The sequence below is a fragment of the Podarcis melisellensis genome (assembly GCF_964234715.1).
Source record: "Podarcis melisellensis genome assembly, chromosome: 6".
In the NCBI taxonomy this organism is placed as follows: domain Eukaryota; kingdom Metazoa; phylum Chordata; class Lepidosauria; order Squamata; family Lacertidae; genus Podarcis; species Podarcis melisellensis.
Window position 1 is genome coordinate 86,642,023 of NC_138538.1, and position 16,719 is coordinate 86,658,741.

Here is a 16,719-nt window from a genome sequence, read left to right on the forward strand (position 1 = left end):
CCCGGGACAGCAGAGGACTTTGCTGCCGCCCGCCAGCATTTTAAAATCGCCCCTGGACAGCGGAGGACTTCTCCGCTGTCCCGGGGCGATTTTAAAGCCCCCGGGAAGGCAGGCGGGGGGGAGCAAAGACTTTCGCCCCCTGCCGGCCTTCAGAAGAGGTCCAGGACCTCTTCTGAAGGCCGGCGGGGGGCGAAAGTTTTTGCTCCCCCCCCCCCGTCTGCCTTCAAAAGCCGTCCGGGATAGCGGGAAGCGCTTCCCTGCTATCCTGGACCGCTTTTAAAATGCTGGCGGTGGGGAGCAAAGCCTTTCGGCCCCCGCCGGCCTTCCTAGACCTCTTCTGAAGGCCGGAGGGGGGGAAAGGCTTTGCTCCCCACCGCCAGCATTTAAAAGAGGTCCCCGGAGATTTCCCTATGGGCTTTCTTCTTGCGAAGCAAGCCCATAGGGAAATTCGTCTTGCGAAGCAACTCGCAAACGGAAAACCCTTTCGTCTAGCGGGTTTTCCGTCTTGCAAGGCATTCGTCTTGCGGGACACCACTGTATTTGGCAGTTAGGCATTGGAATGTGTTGTTGGTGTATGGAAGGGGAAGGTGTGGCCATCGCCTACCCCTTCACTTATGGGTATTCCGTTAAAGGAATCCGGCGGTCGTGGATCCTGTCCGATGCCCTGTGTGGCGGGGGGCCATGGCACAACCCCCAGTGACATCAGGGGGGAGCTTATAATTGTATTTGCATCAACAGGCTCCCCCTACTGGTGGTTAACGCCTCGTCAGACTCACCCCTCTCCGAGTGGGTGGAGTCAATATTTGCTGTTGTCCAATGCCTAAGCCAATACCTCTCACATGCTGTAATCCAGTGTTCCCCAACCTTGGGCCTCCAGCTGTTTTTGGACTACAACTCCCATCATCCCTCGCTAGCAAGGCCAGTGGTCAAGGATGATGGGAATTGTAGTCCAAAAACAGCTGGAGGCCCAAGGTTGGGGAACACTGCTGTAATCAATAAAGTTGTGGCCTTTTCTTGCCCATTAACCTAATATGCCGTGTCCACGTGTTTTTATTATTCCCAAGCGGGGGACAGGTCCTCGAATCACAATACTGGGGACTCCTCTGAAAAACGAACGCTTGCATAGATGACAAGAAGGAAAGGGTGTGTCATAAAAATGTCGGGAGCTGCTAGATGCTATCACAAACACCTAAAACGCTTGCAAAACAACAAGAGCTGAGCAGAAGAATGTATGTGGAGCATGCATGTGTGGACCTAGCATAATCAATAGGCTATGTTCCATGTTGGGAAAACCATTACCATACACATGCAGTCGGACATGTTGTTGGGCTTCGCCAGCTGCATTTGTTGCCACACAGGTGTATCTCCCAGCATCTTCCATCAAAGCCTTGGCGATCTGCAGGATGCGTCCAGAGGACTCCAGCTGCTCCAGAATGGGAAAAGAAAAAACAAGCATCCACAGAGATTTCCAATTGGATATGCATATTATCAGCTCTCCTTCCAAATGACAATTATATTCAAGGTGCTTACTTCTGGATTTAAAAATCCAAAATCCCACTGCTAAAGTTCCAGTTCAGCAGCTGGAATAAATCATGCATAAAGAATAAGTGCAATTCATTTGCATGCTTGGTCTTAGGTAAATGATCAAGGCATTCTTTTGTGTGCTTGTTTTCTAATCTTGGCCTGTTATGAGGATTAGGTAAAGGTAAAGTGACCCCTGACCATTAGGTCCACATCTCGCTTTATTGGCCGAGGGAGCCAGCATACAGCTTCTGGGTCATGTGACTAAGCCGCTTCTGGCGAAGCAGGGCAGCGCACAGAAACGCCGTTTACCTTCCCGCCAGAGAGGTACCTATTTATCTACTTGCACTTTGACGTGCTTTCGAACTGCTAGGTTGGCAGGAGCAGGGACCGAGCAATGGGAGCTCACCCCGTCGTGGGGATTCGAACCACCGACCTTCTGATTGGCAAGTCCTAGGCTCTGTGGTTTAACCCACAGCGCCACCTGCGTCCCATTATGAGGATTACCAAAAACAACATTCCACTTTGTGATTCTTTCTTCTTCTTATCCACTGCAGAGCTCTGCTTCCCCTCCCTTCATTTCAATTGACCTAGGAAAAAAAAGCCTGGGGGGTTTAAGCTATTGGCATATTAAACAGAACTAAGGTACACTGGGAAGCAGGTTTCACATTTAAATTATAGCAATGAGCAGTAGCAGTGTGTGTGGCACAACAGAGTCGCTCTCTTGCCAATTACAAAGTCTATTTATTTGGTTTTTCAAATTAAAATTTTACGGAGATATATCAAACATAAATCATAAAAACAAGATTCCAAGAAATCTCCTGGACTTTCATCCTCCCCTTTGTGGGTCGTACTGTTAATCCTTTCCTCCTGCATCTTTTATGATAATCCAAATATTTTACATCTCCATTGTGTCCAAAATTCACCATTAAACTACAAATGTTATTCCAACCCTACTAACGATTTTAATGTTTACAATCGTCTTTAAGGTAGGTTATCAATTCCCCCCATTCCTTGTTAAAATTTTGGTCTTCCCGATTTCTGACTCTTCCGGTCATTTTAGCCATTTTAGCATAGTCCATCAACTTCATCTGCCATTCTTTTCCAGTAGGGACTTTATCTTCAGTCACTCTCTTGTCTCTCTGGGGTTCCTGCTACCATGGCAAGTTCAGGGCTGCACAGAAACACTGCTGACCAACCAGGCATTCCTGTTAGTGCGCCTGTGAAGTCCCATGAACCTGCTGTTGCTTTGTTGCTTTGCCCTATCTCTGCCCAGGCAGTGACCCTGGTGATGGGCCGGTGGCTCCATGGACCTGCCCCACCACTTGGGATGCTAATGTTGATGATGTTCCATTTTTAAACCTCTGGAAAGGCCAGGAGCTGGGAGGGCGAATGGGAAACTGTGAATCTGAAGGGTCTAAAAAACTTGCGCTGATAAAGCAGCACAATATCAGAACAATATTCTCCACCCCCTGCACCGTTCTGCTGAAGAATCCAATAAATAATAATAATAATAATAGTAATAATAATATTTATACCCCGCCCATCTGGCTGAGTTTCCCCAGCCACTCTGGGCGGCTCCCAATCGAGTGTTAAAAACAATACAGCATTAAATATTAAAAACTTCCCTAAACAGGGCTGCCTTCAGATGTCTTTTAAAAATAAGATAGCTACCTATTTCTTTTACATGTGACGGGAGGGCGTTCCACAGGGCGGGTGCCACTACCGAGAAGGCCCTCTGTCTGGTTCCCTGTAACCTCACTTCTCACAGTGAGGGAACCACCAGAAGGCCCTCAGACCTGGACCTCAGTGTCTGGGCTGAATGATGAGGGTGCAACACAAAAGTTTATACGTTCCTGCACCAACAAAATTATGTGCAACCACCTTGCTCATTGGGTGCCTCTGTTCTCCTGGAAACTGGCGTGGCAATCATTTAATGCTGTGGATTATTGAAATTGTGATACGTACCCGGATATTTGCTCTCGCTGTATTTACAGGCCGACTGTCTTTCAACCAAGTGATTGAAGGGATGGGTATGCCATTGGCAATGCACTGCAAGGTTACTGGTTTGTGTATCACTACAGATCTCTCAGGGAGCCCAGTCGATTTTATTGTTGGAGGAACTACAAAAAAATCAACACAGAGTGTTATGCAGGAGCAACACAACCCAGCTGCTATAAACCTGCACACAGTTATCAAGACAGTAGGAAAGGATCTCTTTTAAATTCTTCCAATATTCATTGGAATATTCAATAAACATTCAGCTATCACTGAAAATGGCAATTGGCTATTTAATTCCCCTGCTAAAAAGGCAGCAATGTGTTGATTCTCACCATCCCATTCCATACGATCTAGAGCAAGACTTGGAACTAGACAGGTAAACAAAGACTGCTACAAAAGTAAATGCCTTCCCCTGTACAGTGATACCTTAGGTTAAGTATTTAATTCGTTCCGGAGGTCTGTTCTTAACCTGAAGCACCACTTTAGCTAATGGGGACTCCTGCTGCTGCCACGCTGCCAGAGCCCGATTTCTGTTCTTATCCTGAAGCAAAGTTCTTAACCTGAAGCACTATTTCTGGGTTAGCGGAATGTGTAACCTGAAGCGTATGTAACTTGAAGCGTATGTAACCTGAGGTACCACTGTACTTCTCTTGTGAGCAGCATAAGGCAATTTAGAATCCTGAAATTCTGGTGCTATACATTGAGCGAAACCGCAACACATTTAAGGCTGTTAGAAAAGGAAATATATTCAAAGACAATCCCTCTCCCCCCACCCCACCCCCAATTTTCTTTCCTGGAGAAACAACGCACCATGCACCGTCACATCAAATTCCTTTTTGTTTTCGCCTGCCTTGTTTGTTGCTACGCACTGGTAATGGCCAGTATCCGAGACTTCAGTCCGCGAGATGAGAAGCTTGCGTCCGTTTAGTAAGATCTTATATCCGATTCCCCCTTCGATAGGCTGGCCATTTTTCAACCACCTGGTGGATTAAAAAGCAGGTCTCATTTGTATAAGCTAGGGGATCGTAAGATACCTGCGAAAGTATTCACAAACTAACACAGGCTACGGAGGCTCAGCTTCATTCAGAGTCTGACACTTCACCCAGTGAACTACTGTGGATTGTGTTTGTTCAGGTCTCCTAACCCTCCTGCTGCCTAAGAGAATACAGTGGTACCTCGGGTTAAGTACTTAATTCGTTCCGGAGGTCCATACTTAACTGTTCTTAACCTGAAGCACCACTTTAGCTAATGGGGCCTCCTGCTGCTGCTGCGCCGCCAGAGCACTATTTCTGTTCTTATCCTGAAGCAAAGTTCTTAAACTGAAGTTCTTTACCTGAAGCACTATTTCTGCAGTAGCGGAGTATGTAACCTGAAGCGTATGTAACCCGAGGTACCACTGTATGGGCATGCTACCTCTGTCTTTGAGACTGGCAAATAAAATAATAATAATAATAATAATAATAATAATAATAATAATAATAATAATAATTTATTTATTTATATCCCTGAGTGCTCACTGAAAGGACAAATCGTGAAGCTAAGGCTCCAATACTTTGGCCACCTCATGAGAAGAGAAGACTCCCTGGAAAAGACCCTGATGTTGGGAAAGATGGAGGGCACAAGGAGAAGGGAACAACAGAGGACAAGAAGGTTGGACAGTGTTCTCTAAGCGACTAACATGAGTTTGACCAAACTGCGGGAGGCAGTGGAAGACAGGAGTGCCTGGCGTGCTCTGGTCCATAGGGTCATGAAGAGTTAGACACGACTAAACAACTAAACAACAACAACAAATTTATATCCCGCCCTCCCCAGCCAAAGCCGGGCTCAGAGCGGCTAACAACAGTAAAGTAATACAAAATTCTAAAACCAATTCATTATAAAATCAGTTCAAATCAAATTAATGGCAACCATTGGGCTAGAGTTCTGTGAAGAATTTCTGCATTGGCCAAGCCTGTAGAAGTTGAAGGAGTCCGCTCTCTGACTTGCCCAGTGAACTCCAAGCTCTGGGCTCCAGATTTTCCAAGTTCTCCAGCTTCCATCTTGGCCACTGACCTCAAATACTCTGAACTAGAGAGAATGCTCTCCATTTCGAAATGTATATATGGCCATCCATAGTACATGTTTGATCTTGATGCACACATCTATTAGCTTCTCTTCCTTACGCTAACACAAGTTGTATCGGCCAGGTAAAGCATGGGAAACCGTTGCATTCATGGGAAACCAGGAACAGAGAAAAAGAAGGAAAGTGGATTCTTGTAGGAAGGTAAACAATGGAAGGGAAGAAAACAGTGAATGTGAAGAAACCAGAGGCCTTTCTCCTGGGCATGGTCGGCCAATTGGTGCCAAAGAAGGACAGAACATTCTTTATGTATGCAGCAACAGCAGCAAGAATACTCATCGCAAAGTACTGGAAGACACAAGATCTACCCACTTTGGAAGAATGCCAGATGAAGGTGATAGACTATATGGGACTGGCAGAAATGACTGGCAGAATCCGAGACCAGGGAAGAGAGACGATGGAAGAAGATTGGAAGAAATTTAAGGACTATCTTGGGAAATATTACAAAATTAATGAATGTTAGAATGATGTTGGTTTAGAAATTAAGTGGTTTTCAGCTGTAATGATTAAGTAAAAAGAAAATAAAGGTTGAAAATTATATGAAAATTAAGGGAGAGGATTTGTTGAATTAATAATTAGAAATTGGAATACAAAAAGGGGAGGTATGAGGAGGTCGGGGAAGTAAGTTATAAGAAAATAAGGGAATGAAACTTTACTTGTTTTTAAATAGTTTTTAGTTTTGTATTTTGTTTTTTATATTTGTCATTTTTTGTGTTTGTGTTTTGTTTTTTATTACTTTTTTTGTATAACTTTTGGAACTTCAATAAATATCTTTTTAGAAAGAAAGAAAGAAAGAAAGAAAGAAAGAAAGAAAGAAAGAAAGAAAGAAAGAAAGAAAGAAAGAAAACAGTGAATGGACACTGGAATCTTGGGAATGAATGATACTCATTGCACTCTAAAGGTTCAATGTGAACCACATCGGTAGAACATAAGACTCTTAATCGCAGGGTTGTGGATTTGAGTCCTACATTGGGCACAAAAGTTCCAGCATTGCAGGGGGTTGGATTAGCTAATCCTTGTCGTCCCTTCCAACTCTACCATTCTATGATTCTATGGCATTCATACCCAAAGAGCCTTTCCCAATGGTCCCTGAAACATTCCATAAGTAATTGGCACCTGACCAAAGACTCCACGGACCTCTGCCTCATGGTTATAGACAAAACAATGCTTTGGATTAGCATATAATCCAGAGACATCACCTTGCCAACAGAGGTCCGTATAGTAAAAGCCATGGTTTTCCCAGTAGTGATGTATGGAAGCGAGAGCTGGACCATAAAGAAGGCTGATCGCCAAAGAATTGATGCTTTTGAATTATGGTGCTGGAGGAGACTCTTGAGAGTCCCATGGACTGCAAGAAGATCAAACCTATCCATTCTGAAGGAAATCAGCCCTGAGTGCTCACTGGAAGGACAGATCCTGAAGCTGAGGCTCCAATACTATGGTCACCTCATTAGAAGAGAAGACTCCCTGGAAAAGACCCTGATGTTGGGAAAGATGGAGGGTACAAGGAGAAGGGGACAACAGAGAACGAGATGGTTGGACAGTGTTCTCGAAGCTATCAGCATGAGTTTGACCAAACTGAGGGAGGCAGTGGAAGACAGGAGTGCCTGGCGTGCTCTGGTCCATGGGGTCATGAAGAGTCGGACACGACTAAACGACTAAACAACAACAATAAGGCTTTGTTTTGTTTTCTTTCTGCATGTTAATCCTAATCTCTCTTTCACTGTTTGCTTTCTAGGCCATGAAAAAAATGACAGGGGATGGGAACCAGGAATGAAAGATCAAACTTTTTAAAAAGCAGAGGTGCCCAAGATATTCGTCAGCTTCACAAAAGCTAGAAAAATGTCCTGGCAGGCAAGAGAGACAACCGAGCAACTACAGAAAACATGGCATCCTGAGGTTTTAGGAGTTGAAGTCAGATCTGTGACTTGACTCCTGAAATTATGGATGGATGGATTTATCTTAGCCAGCCCAGTTGTGTGCAAAATGAGTAATAATGCATCAGAAAATTATAGTTCCACCAAAGGAAGACAGCAACTATACCATGGGAAAGGTAATAAAGGTCTACTACTTCCTTTTCTAGAACTTTGTTAACCTTTGCTAAACTACGTCCTTTTCTTTGCTCTTCCAACCAAAAGCTGACACAAGTCATGGATTTTTTTTTATTCTGTTCCTTTATCTCTCTTTTTGCATTGAACAATAGCTTCTTACGTGATGGTTGGCAGAGGCGTTCCTGTTACCGGGCAGTCCAGCTCCAGGGAGCTGTGGAGAATCACAATATAATCTGTAGATTCATTCTCCCCTTCCATACTTGGTGGCACTGGAAAGGCAGCAAACCCAAAGGCACAAATAAAAGTACTGTCAGAATTTATTTATTTTTTAAAATGATTTAAAATACTATTTCATGGTCCATCCTTTCTTGGACGATTCAAAATTTCATTGGACAAGAGATGGTTTAGAGCTTATCCTTTTTACAGCAATTTTTTGCTAGCACAGAAGCATGAAAATCAGCACAAATTTCCAGGCAGCATCAGTCCACCAACCCCAAACCCTGCAAGTGGTGCATAGTGCTGTAATGAAACATGCCACTGAACTTTAGACAACGAAACCATTGTTAAATGAAGGTTTGGTTTAAAGAAACATGTTAATGAGAAGTTGCTAAATCTCCCAGTACTGTCTATTGTTCCCCATCAACAACAAAATCCATACGTCACACAAATGGAGAGGGACAGTCCATTACAAATTTAATATAGAGCCTTTATAGGTAAAGGACCCCTGGATGGTTACGTCTAGTCAAAGGCGACTATGGGGTTACAGCGCTCATCTTGCTTTCAGGCCGAAGGAGCCAGCATTTGTCTGCAGACAGCTTTCTGGGTCATGTGGCCAGCAGGACTAAACTGCTTCTGGTGCAATGGGACACTGTGACAGAAACCAGAGTGCACAGAAATGCCCTATACCTTCCTGCCACAGTGATAACTGTTTATCTACTTGCACTGACGTACTTTCAAACTGCTAGGTTGGCAGGAGCTGGGACAGAGCAACAGGAGCTCACCCCATTGTGAAGATTCGAACCGCCAACCTTCTGATCGGCAAGCCCAAGAGGCTCAGTGGTTTAGATCGCAGCGCCACCTGCATCCCTAGAGACCATATAACACCAGACCTGAAAGACCTACATTGGCTCCCAGTATGTTACCAAATACAATTCAAAGTGTTGGTGTTGACCTTGAAAGCCCTAAACGTCCTTGGCCCAGTATACCTGAAGAAGTGTCTCTACCTCCATCATTTGGCCCGGACACTGAGGTCCAGCTCCGAGGGCCTTCTGGTGGTTCCCTCACTGCAAGAAGTGAGGTTACAAGGGAACCAGGCAGAAGGCCATCTTGGTAGTGGCTCCCGCCCTGTGGAACGCCCTCCCATCAGATGTCAAGGAAATAAACAATTATCCGACTTTTAGATGACATCTGAAGGCAGCCCTGTTTAGGGAAGTTTTATTGTGTTTTTAATATTCCGTCGTGAGCCGCCCAGAGTGGCTGGGGAGGACCGGCCAGATGGGTGGGATAAAAGTAATAAATAATAATAGTAATAATAATAAATCACATTAAAAAAAACAGTCCTATCCTGGTGCCATCCAGATGTTTTGGATCACAACTCTCATTATCCCTGACCATTTGCTGCACTAGCTGAGGCGGACGGGAGCTGGACACCAACAGATGGAAAACAGCAGGTTGGGGAAGGTTGACGTAAGTGAAACTTGTGGAAATACCTGGTTGGCAGCGCAGGTTAAATAAAAAGCTTAAACTCTGTTTTTACACACCTAGGATTTCCACATCATATTTGATTTCCTTCTCTCCTGCGATGCTGGTAGCCACACAGACATACTGGCCATCATCAGCCTCTCCAGCATTCATGATTTCCAGCTTCCTTCCACCAGACACAATGTGCAGGTTGTCGCTGGCTTTCACGGGAACTCCATCCTTCAGCCAAGTCAGCAAGGGAGGTGGGTTGCCAGCAGCATTGCACTCCAGCACCAGGGAACTGCCAGAAACCACCTGCTTGTTCTGGATTGCTTCTGAGTCGCCCTCAATAACTGGAGGAACTGGAAGGAAATGGAGAGGAAAGAGGTGACCACTCAAAAATCCAAGCCATTATTTTCTGTGACCACTCAAAAATCCAAGCCACTATCAAATCAATTGGTTTGGTTCCATCCCAGGTAACCCAGCCTCTAAGGAATTATCCTGTATGGCAAAACCATGGTTAACAAGAGACATTTCAGCCCAGACAGTATTTTCAGGCTGGTCAATGCCACAAAGTGCCGTATTTTTCGCTCCATAAGACGCACTTTTTTCCTCCTAAAAAGTATGAGGAAATGTCTGTGAGTCTTATGGAGCAAATGCGTGGTCCCTGGAGCTGAATTGCCCAGGGGCAAAAAGCAGGTCGTACTTTTTTTTTTAGAAAGAGGGAAGGGGGTGTTGAAACAAAGCCGCTGAGCAGCTGATCAGCAAGCGATCGGGAGGGGAGATAAGGGACTCTAGCGATAAAGAAGGCTGTCTCGGGGGGGGGGGTAAAGACAGTGAACCTGCAACGAGAGGAGACAGGAAGGTTAAAGCAATGAGGAGAGAAATTAGAAGAAAAGGAGGAGCAAAAAACTGCTTCAGCTAAGGAAAAGATACTAAGGCAAACAAGAGGGAAGGGGGTGTTGAAACAAAGCCGCTGAGCAGCTGATCAGCAAGCAATCGGGAGGGAGATAAGGGACTCTAGAAATAAAGGAGGCTGCCTGGGAGGGGGAGGTAAAAGCCCATGGATCCTCAGGATTTTTGCATTGGGTCACCCCAAATTCACTATCAGATCACATAGCATGTCCATGGCTAGAGCCTGCACCAAAAAACACACGCATCCATTGTTTCGTGGCAATGGCGCAAAAACGTGGTTACAAAGCACAGATCTACATGGATTCTCAGGATTTTTGCATTGGGCTACCCCAAACTCACCGTCAAATCACATATCATGTCTGTGGCCACAGCATGAACCACAAAAATCATACATCCACTGTTTCTCGTTTTCCTCCTCTAAAAACTAGGTGCGTCTTATGGTAAGGTGTGTCTTATGGAGTGTCTTATAGGACCAGAGGCCTATTTGCTCAAACACTATCCCATTCTCATGGTGGTCAACCAGATGGGTTTGAGAACCCCATAAACAGAACCTCTGGACAGCACCACTTGTGTTCCCCAGCAACTGATACCTACTGCTTTTGTGATACCAGAGGTAATATATACCTGTATACCTGAAGGAGCGTCTCCACCACCATCATTCAGCCCCAGACACTGAGGTCCAGCGCCGAGGGCCTTCTGGTGGTTCCCTCACTGCAAGAAGTGAGGTTACAGGCACAGGGCCTTCTTGGCAGTTGCGCCCACCCTGTGGAATGCCCTCCCATCCAATGTCAAGGAAATAAACAACTCTCTGACTTTTAGAAGGCATCTGAAGGCAAGCCTGTTTAGGAAAGTATTTAATGTTTGATGTTTTATTGCGTTTTTAATATTCTGTTGGGAGCTGCCCAGAGTGGCTGGGGAAACCCAGGCAGAAGGGCGGGGTTTTATTTATTTATATTATTAAGCCATCATGATGACCAGCAGCCACTGATATCCTTATCCTCTATGGCAGTGTCCCCCAACCTTGGGCCTCCAGCTGTTTTTGGACTACAATTCCCATCATCCTTGACCACTGGTCTTGCTAGCAAGGGATGATGGGAGTTGTAGTCCAAAAACAGCTGGAGGCCCAAGGTTGGGGAACACTGCTCTATGGGTCTGCCTTTATAAAAAGTGGATGCATTTAAAGCACAACATGGGAGAGGAGGTAGGAGATGGAGCCCACTGGTTTTCCTTGAGACTAGAAGTAATCTGCACTGGGAGAAAACTGACCGAGGAGGAGACGTTTCAGAGGGGATGTGCTGGCAGGGAACGGGGCAGGGTCCAGCTCCCCCACCTCTCCTTATCACCCATATTATGCTTAAAATAAGTCTGCCACCCTCTAAATCCTTCTATATCAATTTGGCTCAACCCTCAACCAACTGAAAACCTGAGTCTAAGAGCAGTTAATAACAAACCAAGAAAAGTCAAGGGGAGGCCCAGATTGGCTGGACAGATCAAATTCCAGTTTTCTGACTGCATGCCGAACAAATAAGTATGTTCTTTCTTGTTTCCTTCCTACCGTAGACATCCACTAGGAATATTTTTTCAGCAGTCCCAGCTACATTGGTTGCCTGGCAGCTGTACTTTGCAGAGTCAGAAACTTGCGCACGAGGAATCTGAAGGAATTGCCCCCTGTCCAGGTAAAGAGCTTCTGGGCTAGACGCAATAGGGCGTCCATCTTTATACCACGTTATGGTAGGAGCTGGGATTCCCCTTGTCTCACATTCCAGCTTTAGCACACTGTTCAGCAACGTTGACACTTCAGTGGTAATGTTTCCGCCTTTGATCGCTGGTGGGACTGTTTTCAGGGAAGGAACAGGAGGAGAAAAAACAGTAAAAATCAAGATGCAAAGAAGAGGAAGAGTCTTAGAACACAAAAGGAAGCCAGAGCTTAATTATGACTTGGTTTTAAAGGGCTTTCAGCGGACAAATTGTTTTCCCCACCCCACAACGGCAAAAACAAAACCAAAAACATGGTGATGCAGTTTCCTCCATCTGCCCTCTGTAGCAGCAGCATCTGGGAACAGATTTGCCACAATAGTTTTTGCTGGTCAAACGGGCTCCTAATGGGAGAAACTAGCAAGAGACAGGGAAAAATCTAATTGGAACCGTCTTCAAAATATAAACTCAGATATGCAGTGTTTGTGAAGACTCTCATTTGCTCATTGCATTAAGTGTTGAAACAAAGTTTAGGCTAAAGCATAGCATATGCTTCAAAATATATAAACTGTTAACTATTACAAAATATAATCCACTATTGCTAAGTACTTAAAGCGTCTCGCAGTCAATAAATGGGGGTGCCTCTGATGTTTAGATAGCATCCTGTATAATAACTTTGAATTTGCTTTCAAACCCATGCTGAAGGTTTCTCTGAATTGCATAGCACTAATGTCTGTCATAAGGGACGCGGGTGGCGCAGTGGGTTAAACCACAGAGCCGAGGACATGCCGATCGGAAGGTCGGCGGTTCGAATCCCCGCGACAGGGTGAGCTCCCATTGCTCGGTCCCTGCTCCTGCCAACCTAGCAGTACGAAAGCATGTCAAAGTGCAAGTAGATAAATAGGTACCACTCCGGCAGAAAGGTAAACGGCGTTTCTGTGTGCTGCTCTGGTTCGCCAGAAGCGGCTTAGTCATGCTGGCCACCTGACCCAGAAGCTGTACGCCAGCTCCCTCAGCCAATAAAGCGAGATGAGAGCGGCAACCCCAGAGTCGGTCACGACTGGACCTAATGGTCAGGGGTCCCTTTACCTTTTTAATGTCTGTCATATCCTACAAGATTCCTTCCCAAAGGCCCTTTGATCCATGTTTGGGTGTGTGAGAGAAAAACAAAAGGAGAAAACATATCCCACGTATTTTAGAGAGACTGCATGCACATTCAAGACAGGGATTCTTGCACATTATCCTGGTGAAGCCATCTGCACAAACACAACAGATGCCTTCCTCAGGATAAGGACTGAGCATACAGGCACCGTTCCATTTTATTTCACCCAGGGTAAAAGAATGGTGAAAAGGGAGTTTGCTGAATCATGTGGATCCTGCAGTCTAATTCAAACAGAGGGGGGGTTTCCGAGTTGAAGAAAAAACATCCATGTAAATCAATAATAAAATGAACGGATTGCTTCACTGACACCCAGCCAGCCATTGTCAGCCACCCCCACACATCAAAAAAGCAAAATACTATGGGGCTCAGATTGGCTAAGGAGAGCCTTAACTTTCACCCTAGACACCCTTTGTGCCTTCCCTCAGGAGACTCGACTCATATTTTGAGAACCACAAGTAACACTTCAACACTGCGCTGGTTTCAGCATTCCTTGAAACCCAGAATAATTCCTCGTCCTCTGGAGGCCACAGCTTATGTGGATTCCTAGCCAAAAACAATGTATGTAAACTAATCATTTGCAGATGCTCCTGCGAGACACTGCGAGCGACATCCACTGCGCACACAAGCCAAACCCTCAATGAGTAGCTTGACTGCTGGTGGAGGTAATGTTGGCCTGCCAATGTAAGCCCCGTGCTGCCAAACAAGTCGGTTGATTGCAACCTGCCAACACCCCAGGTTCCAAGATATCAGTCAAAATGGCACTTTAAAGATGCGAAAGGCCTAATAAAACAAACACTGCTGGGGCAGGGGTGTTGCAATGAATGACGGGTGACCTCCCGTCTAAGATCTCTTCAGGCAAACATTTTCCAACCTGTTACAAAACGGGCTCATCTGACCTGTCCATCATTTTGATTCCGGTATCCGTACCTAAGGAGATCCTGGGGCAGCGGTTCTCAACCTGTGGGTCCCCAGATGTTGTTGGACTACAACTCCCATCATGCTGAGCTCTAGATGCTAGCTAAGGGTGATGGGAGTTGTAGTTCAACAACATCTGGGGACCCACAAGGTGAGAAAGGCTGTCCTGGGGTCTCTTTGAGCCTGTTATCAACACAGACAGACAGGAATGATTTAGTTTCTACGCAAAGAGGAGCTCTACACTGCGCTAGATCCAGAGATGGGGAAGGGATTTGGCTCAGTTTGCATTTTAATGTGAACCTGTTAGGAAAACATTCTTTAAGGAACAGATAAAAGTTCCTGGGAGCTTTAAAGAGGGTTCCAGAATTTTCTTTAGTGTGTAGGTGTGGCTCTCTAGGCTTGACTGGTGTCAGCTGGAGGTGCAAATAAAGGGAGGAAGTTGCAGGCTGCAATTTCCGTGCGACGAAAGCACACACACACACACACACACACACGCTGACAACAAGTTTGGAAGTAAGACAACGTGTGCTGCTGATACTGAGAGTTGTGCTGTGTCAGGATAGTTAATTACTGGACTGAGATTATACGGTGCTGGAGAGATAAAGAAGGAATGTAAATAGCTTGTATATAACAGTAACAGCAATGCTTGTGCAACGAGTCAAGCAATAAAGAAGCTCTTGACTGTGAATTTGAGTATGACTCCTCTTCTTGTCCTCTGCCTCCAGAGAAAACTCTGCTACAACCAGTAAGAAGTGGTTTTAACGAGGTGCCACCAGACAAGCAGGAAGCACAGGAGAAGGGTGCGGGTGGTAACCTCTAATAGAACCAGCCCGATATGCACTACAACTCCCATCATCCTTGACCACTGGTCCTGCTAGCTAGGGATGATGGTGGGAGTGGTAGTCCCAAAACACCTGGAGGGCCGAGTTTGCCTATGCCTGGGCTACGACATGAATACCAAGTCTTGACTGCCCAGAGACTGAACAACAGCATTAGGACCACAAGCTTTTAAAAATAGGTTTTAGAAAACCTGTTCACTGTGACTCATGGCGTAAGATAGAGTTAAAAAGTTAAATGCAGCTTAGAGGACCCTTAGCATGTATCTGTTAGCTGGTTTTGTCATCACTGCCATGCTGGTTTGAGACCACGTAAAAAACCTCTGTCAATATTTATCCTTTTGTGCTCAGTCCCTTGGGAGCTGGATTATTGCATCAAAAACATACCCTCAGATTGAACCATGCGGGCAGACATTTTACATGTACCCAGAAGACGTGGGAGCAACGACAGAGCCAAAGGCAAAGGAGGGGAGGGTTTTGTTAGTCTAAAAACGTCCCTTCAATTTAGACAGAAATGAAACAAATCCAGTGGAAGAGGGGATTTCAGATTACCTCTCTTTTTCACTTACTATCCTCTTCGAAGGCAGACAAGTAAACAACTGATTAAATATTATTATCATTTCTTGTCTAGGTCTCACACCCACCCTCTGAACGACTGTCTGCAGTTGGGGTCAAAGAGTCTAGGAAAGGTAATTGGATATACTGTCCCATTCAAACCTACATCGTCTGCCCTGTTTTATTTTGAACGCCCAGAACATGTGGTCAGTTTGCATTGCACAGACTGCCCCCACACCCCACACAGATTATTCACTTTTTTTCTCCTTTTCGGTCTCTCGTCTGCTTTTGTTCTCTCTCCACTCCGATGCAGCCTTGATGTGCAAGATCACTAATGACCTCCTCTTAAAGCATTCTGGCAGTCTATCACAAGTTTCCTGTCTCACTTATTACATGAGATTCAAGTTGTTCTGCCTGGCTTCTGTCAGGGCTAGACAATAATTACAACCCCCACATAAATCTCTGCTACGTTTTTTCTGCCAGCCTTCCTTCCTTCCTTCGGTTCTGCTCACAATCTATGCCCTGGAGAATGTCTGCAAATTCTCTACTTATGCTGAAATTAACTAAGAAGTGAGGTCAAGCTTTCCTGACAAAGATCCCTCATCAACTCCTTCCGAGATAAACTGGTTCAGTAAAAAGAATCACCTTACCAATCTGGCAGTCTTCAGGCACTTTTAACAACATATGTTTGATTATTTCATTTATGAAAGACTTCCTATGAAGCATCTCAAAGCAAATACCCAATAAAGAATAAGGGGTTTCTGCTGGTTCAAAAGCTGGAGAGTGGGGAGGCTTTTTCGGAATCTTGGGTGCAACGAATAAGAAAACTTTAAATTTGTTAATTCTCTCTGTTGCAGTTGGGATATTGCGCTATGTGCCTGGGAATAAACGATATAACCTAAAATGCATTTGCACTGGTATGTGTGTGTGTGTGTGTGTGTGTGTGTTAGCCAGGGTTAGCAAGAGCTTCCACTGTTTTCCTTACCAAAACAAACAGAAAAGATTTGCTAAAATCATACATTTGTAAGTTACTTACCATGGATTGTGAGTTTGAGTTCCTTAAACTGTTTGCCAGCAGAATTGGCTGCGCTGCACTGATAGCGCCCTTTGTCTATTCTCCGAGCACTCTTAATGTGCAGGATCTGGCCTTCATCCAAAACCTCAATATTAGGATCCCCTAAGAAGAGGGGCCTGGAGGAAAACAAAAACAAAAAAACGCCACCACTTCTGTTATACTGTGGGTGCACACAAGCCACAATGAGTAACCTG

At 45.1% G+C, this 16,719-nt stretch overlaps 1 protein-coding gene across 4 annotated transcripts in view; it reads right to left on the bottom strand.

Annotated features, from left to right (window-relative positions):
* HMCN1 (hemicentin 1) overlaps positions 1–16,719 on the bottom strand; it is a 301,360-nt gene that overhangs the window by 136,183 nt on the left and 148,458 nt on the right. For all 4 annotated transcript variants that reach the window (XR_014169289.1, XM_081914788.1, XM_081914789.1 and 1 more), the window contains 7 exons: positions 16,487–16,641; positions 11,843–12,121; positions 9,453–9,734; positions 7,853–7,961; positions 4,333–4,502; positions 3,490–3,644; positions 1,300–1,423 (listed from right to left, as the gene is read on the bottom strand). Coding sequence is in view for 3 of the 4 variants with exons in the window: in XM_081914788.1 (XP_081770914.1) it covers positions 1,300–1,423; positions 3,490–3,644; positions 4,333–4,502; positions 7,853–7,961; positions 9,453–9,734; positions 11,843–12,121; positions 16,487–16,641 (1,274 nt within the window). In the remaining variant the exon portion in view is untranslated. The remainder of the gene's footprint in view (positions 1–1,299; positions 1,424–3,489; positions 3,645–4,332; positions 4,503–7,852; positions 7,962–9,452; positions 9,735–11,842; positions 12,122–16,486; positions 16,642–16,719) is intronic.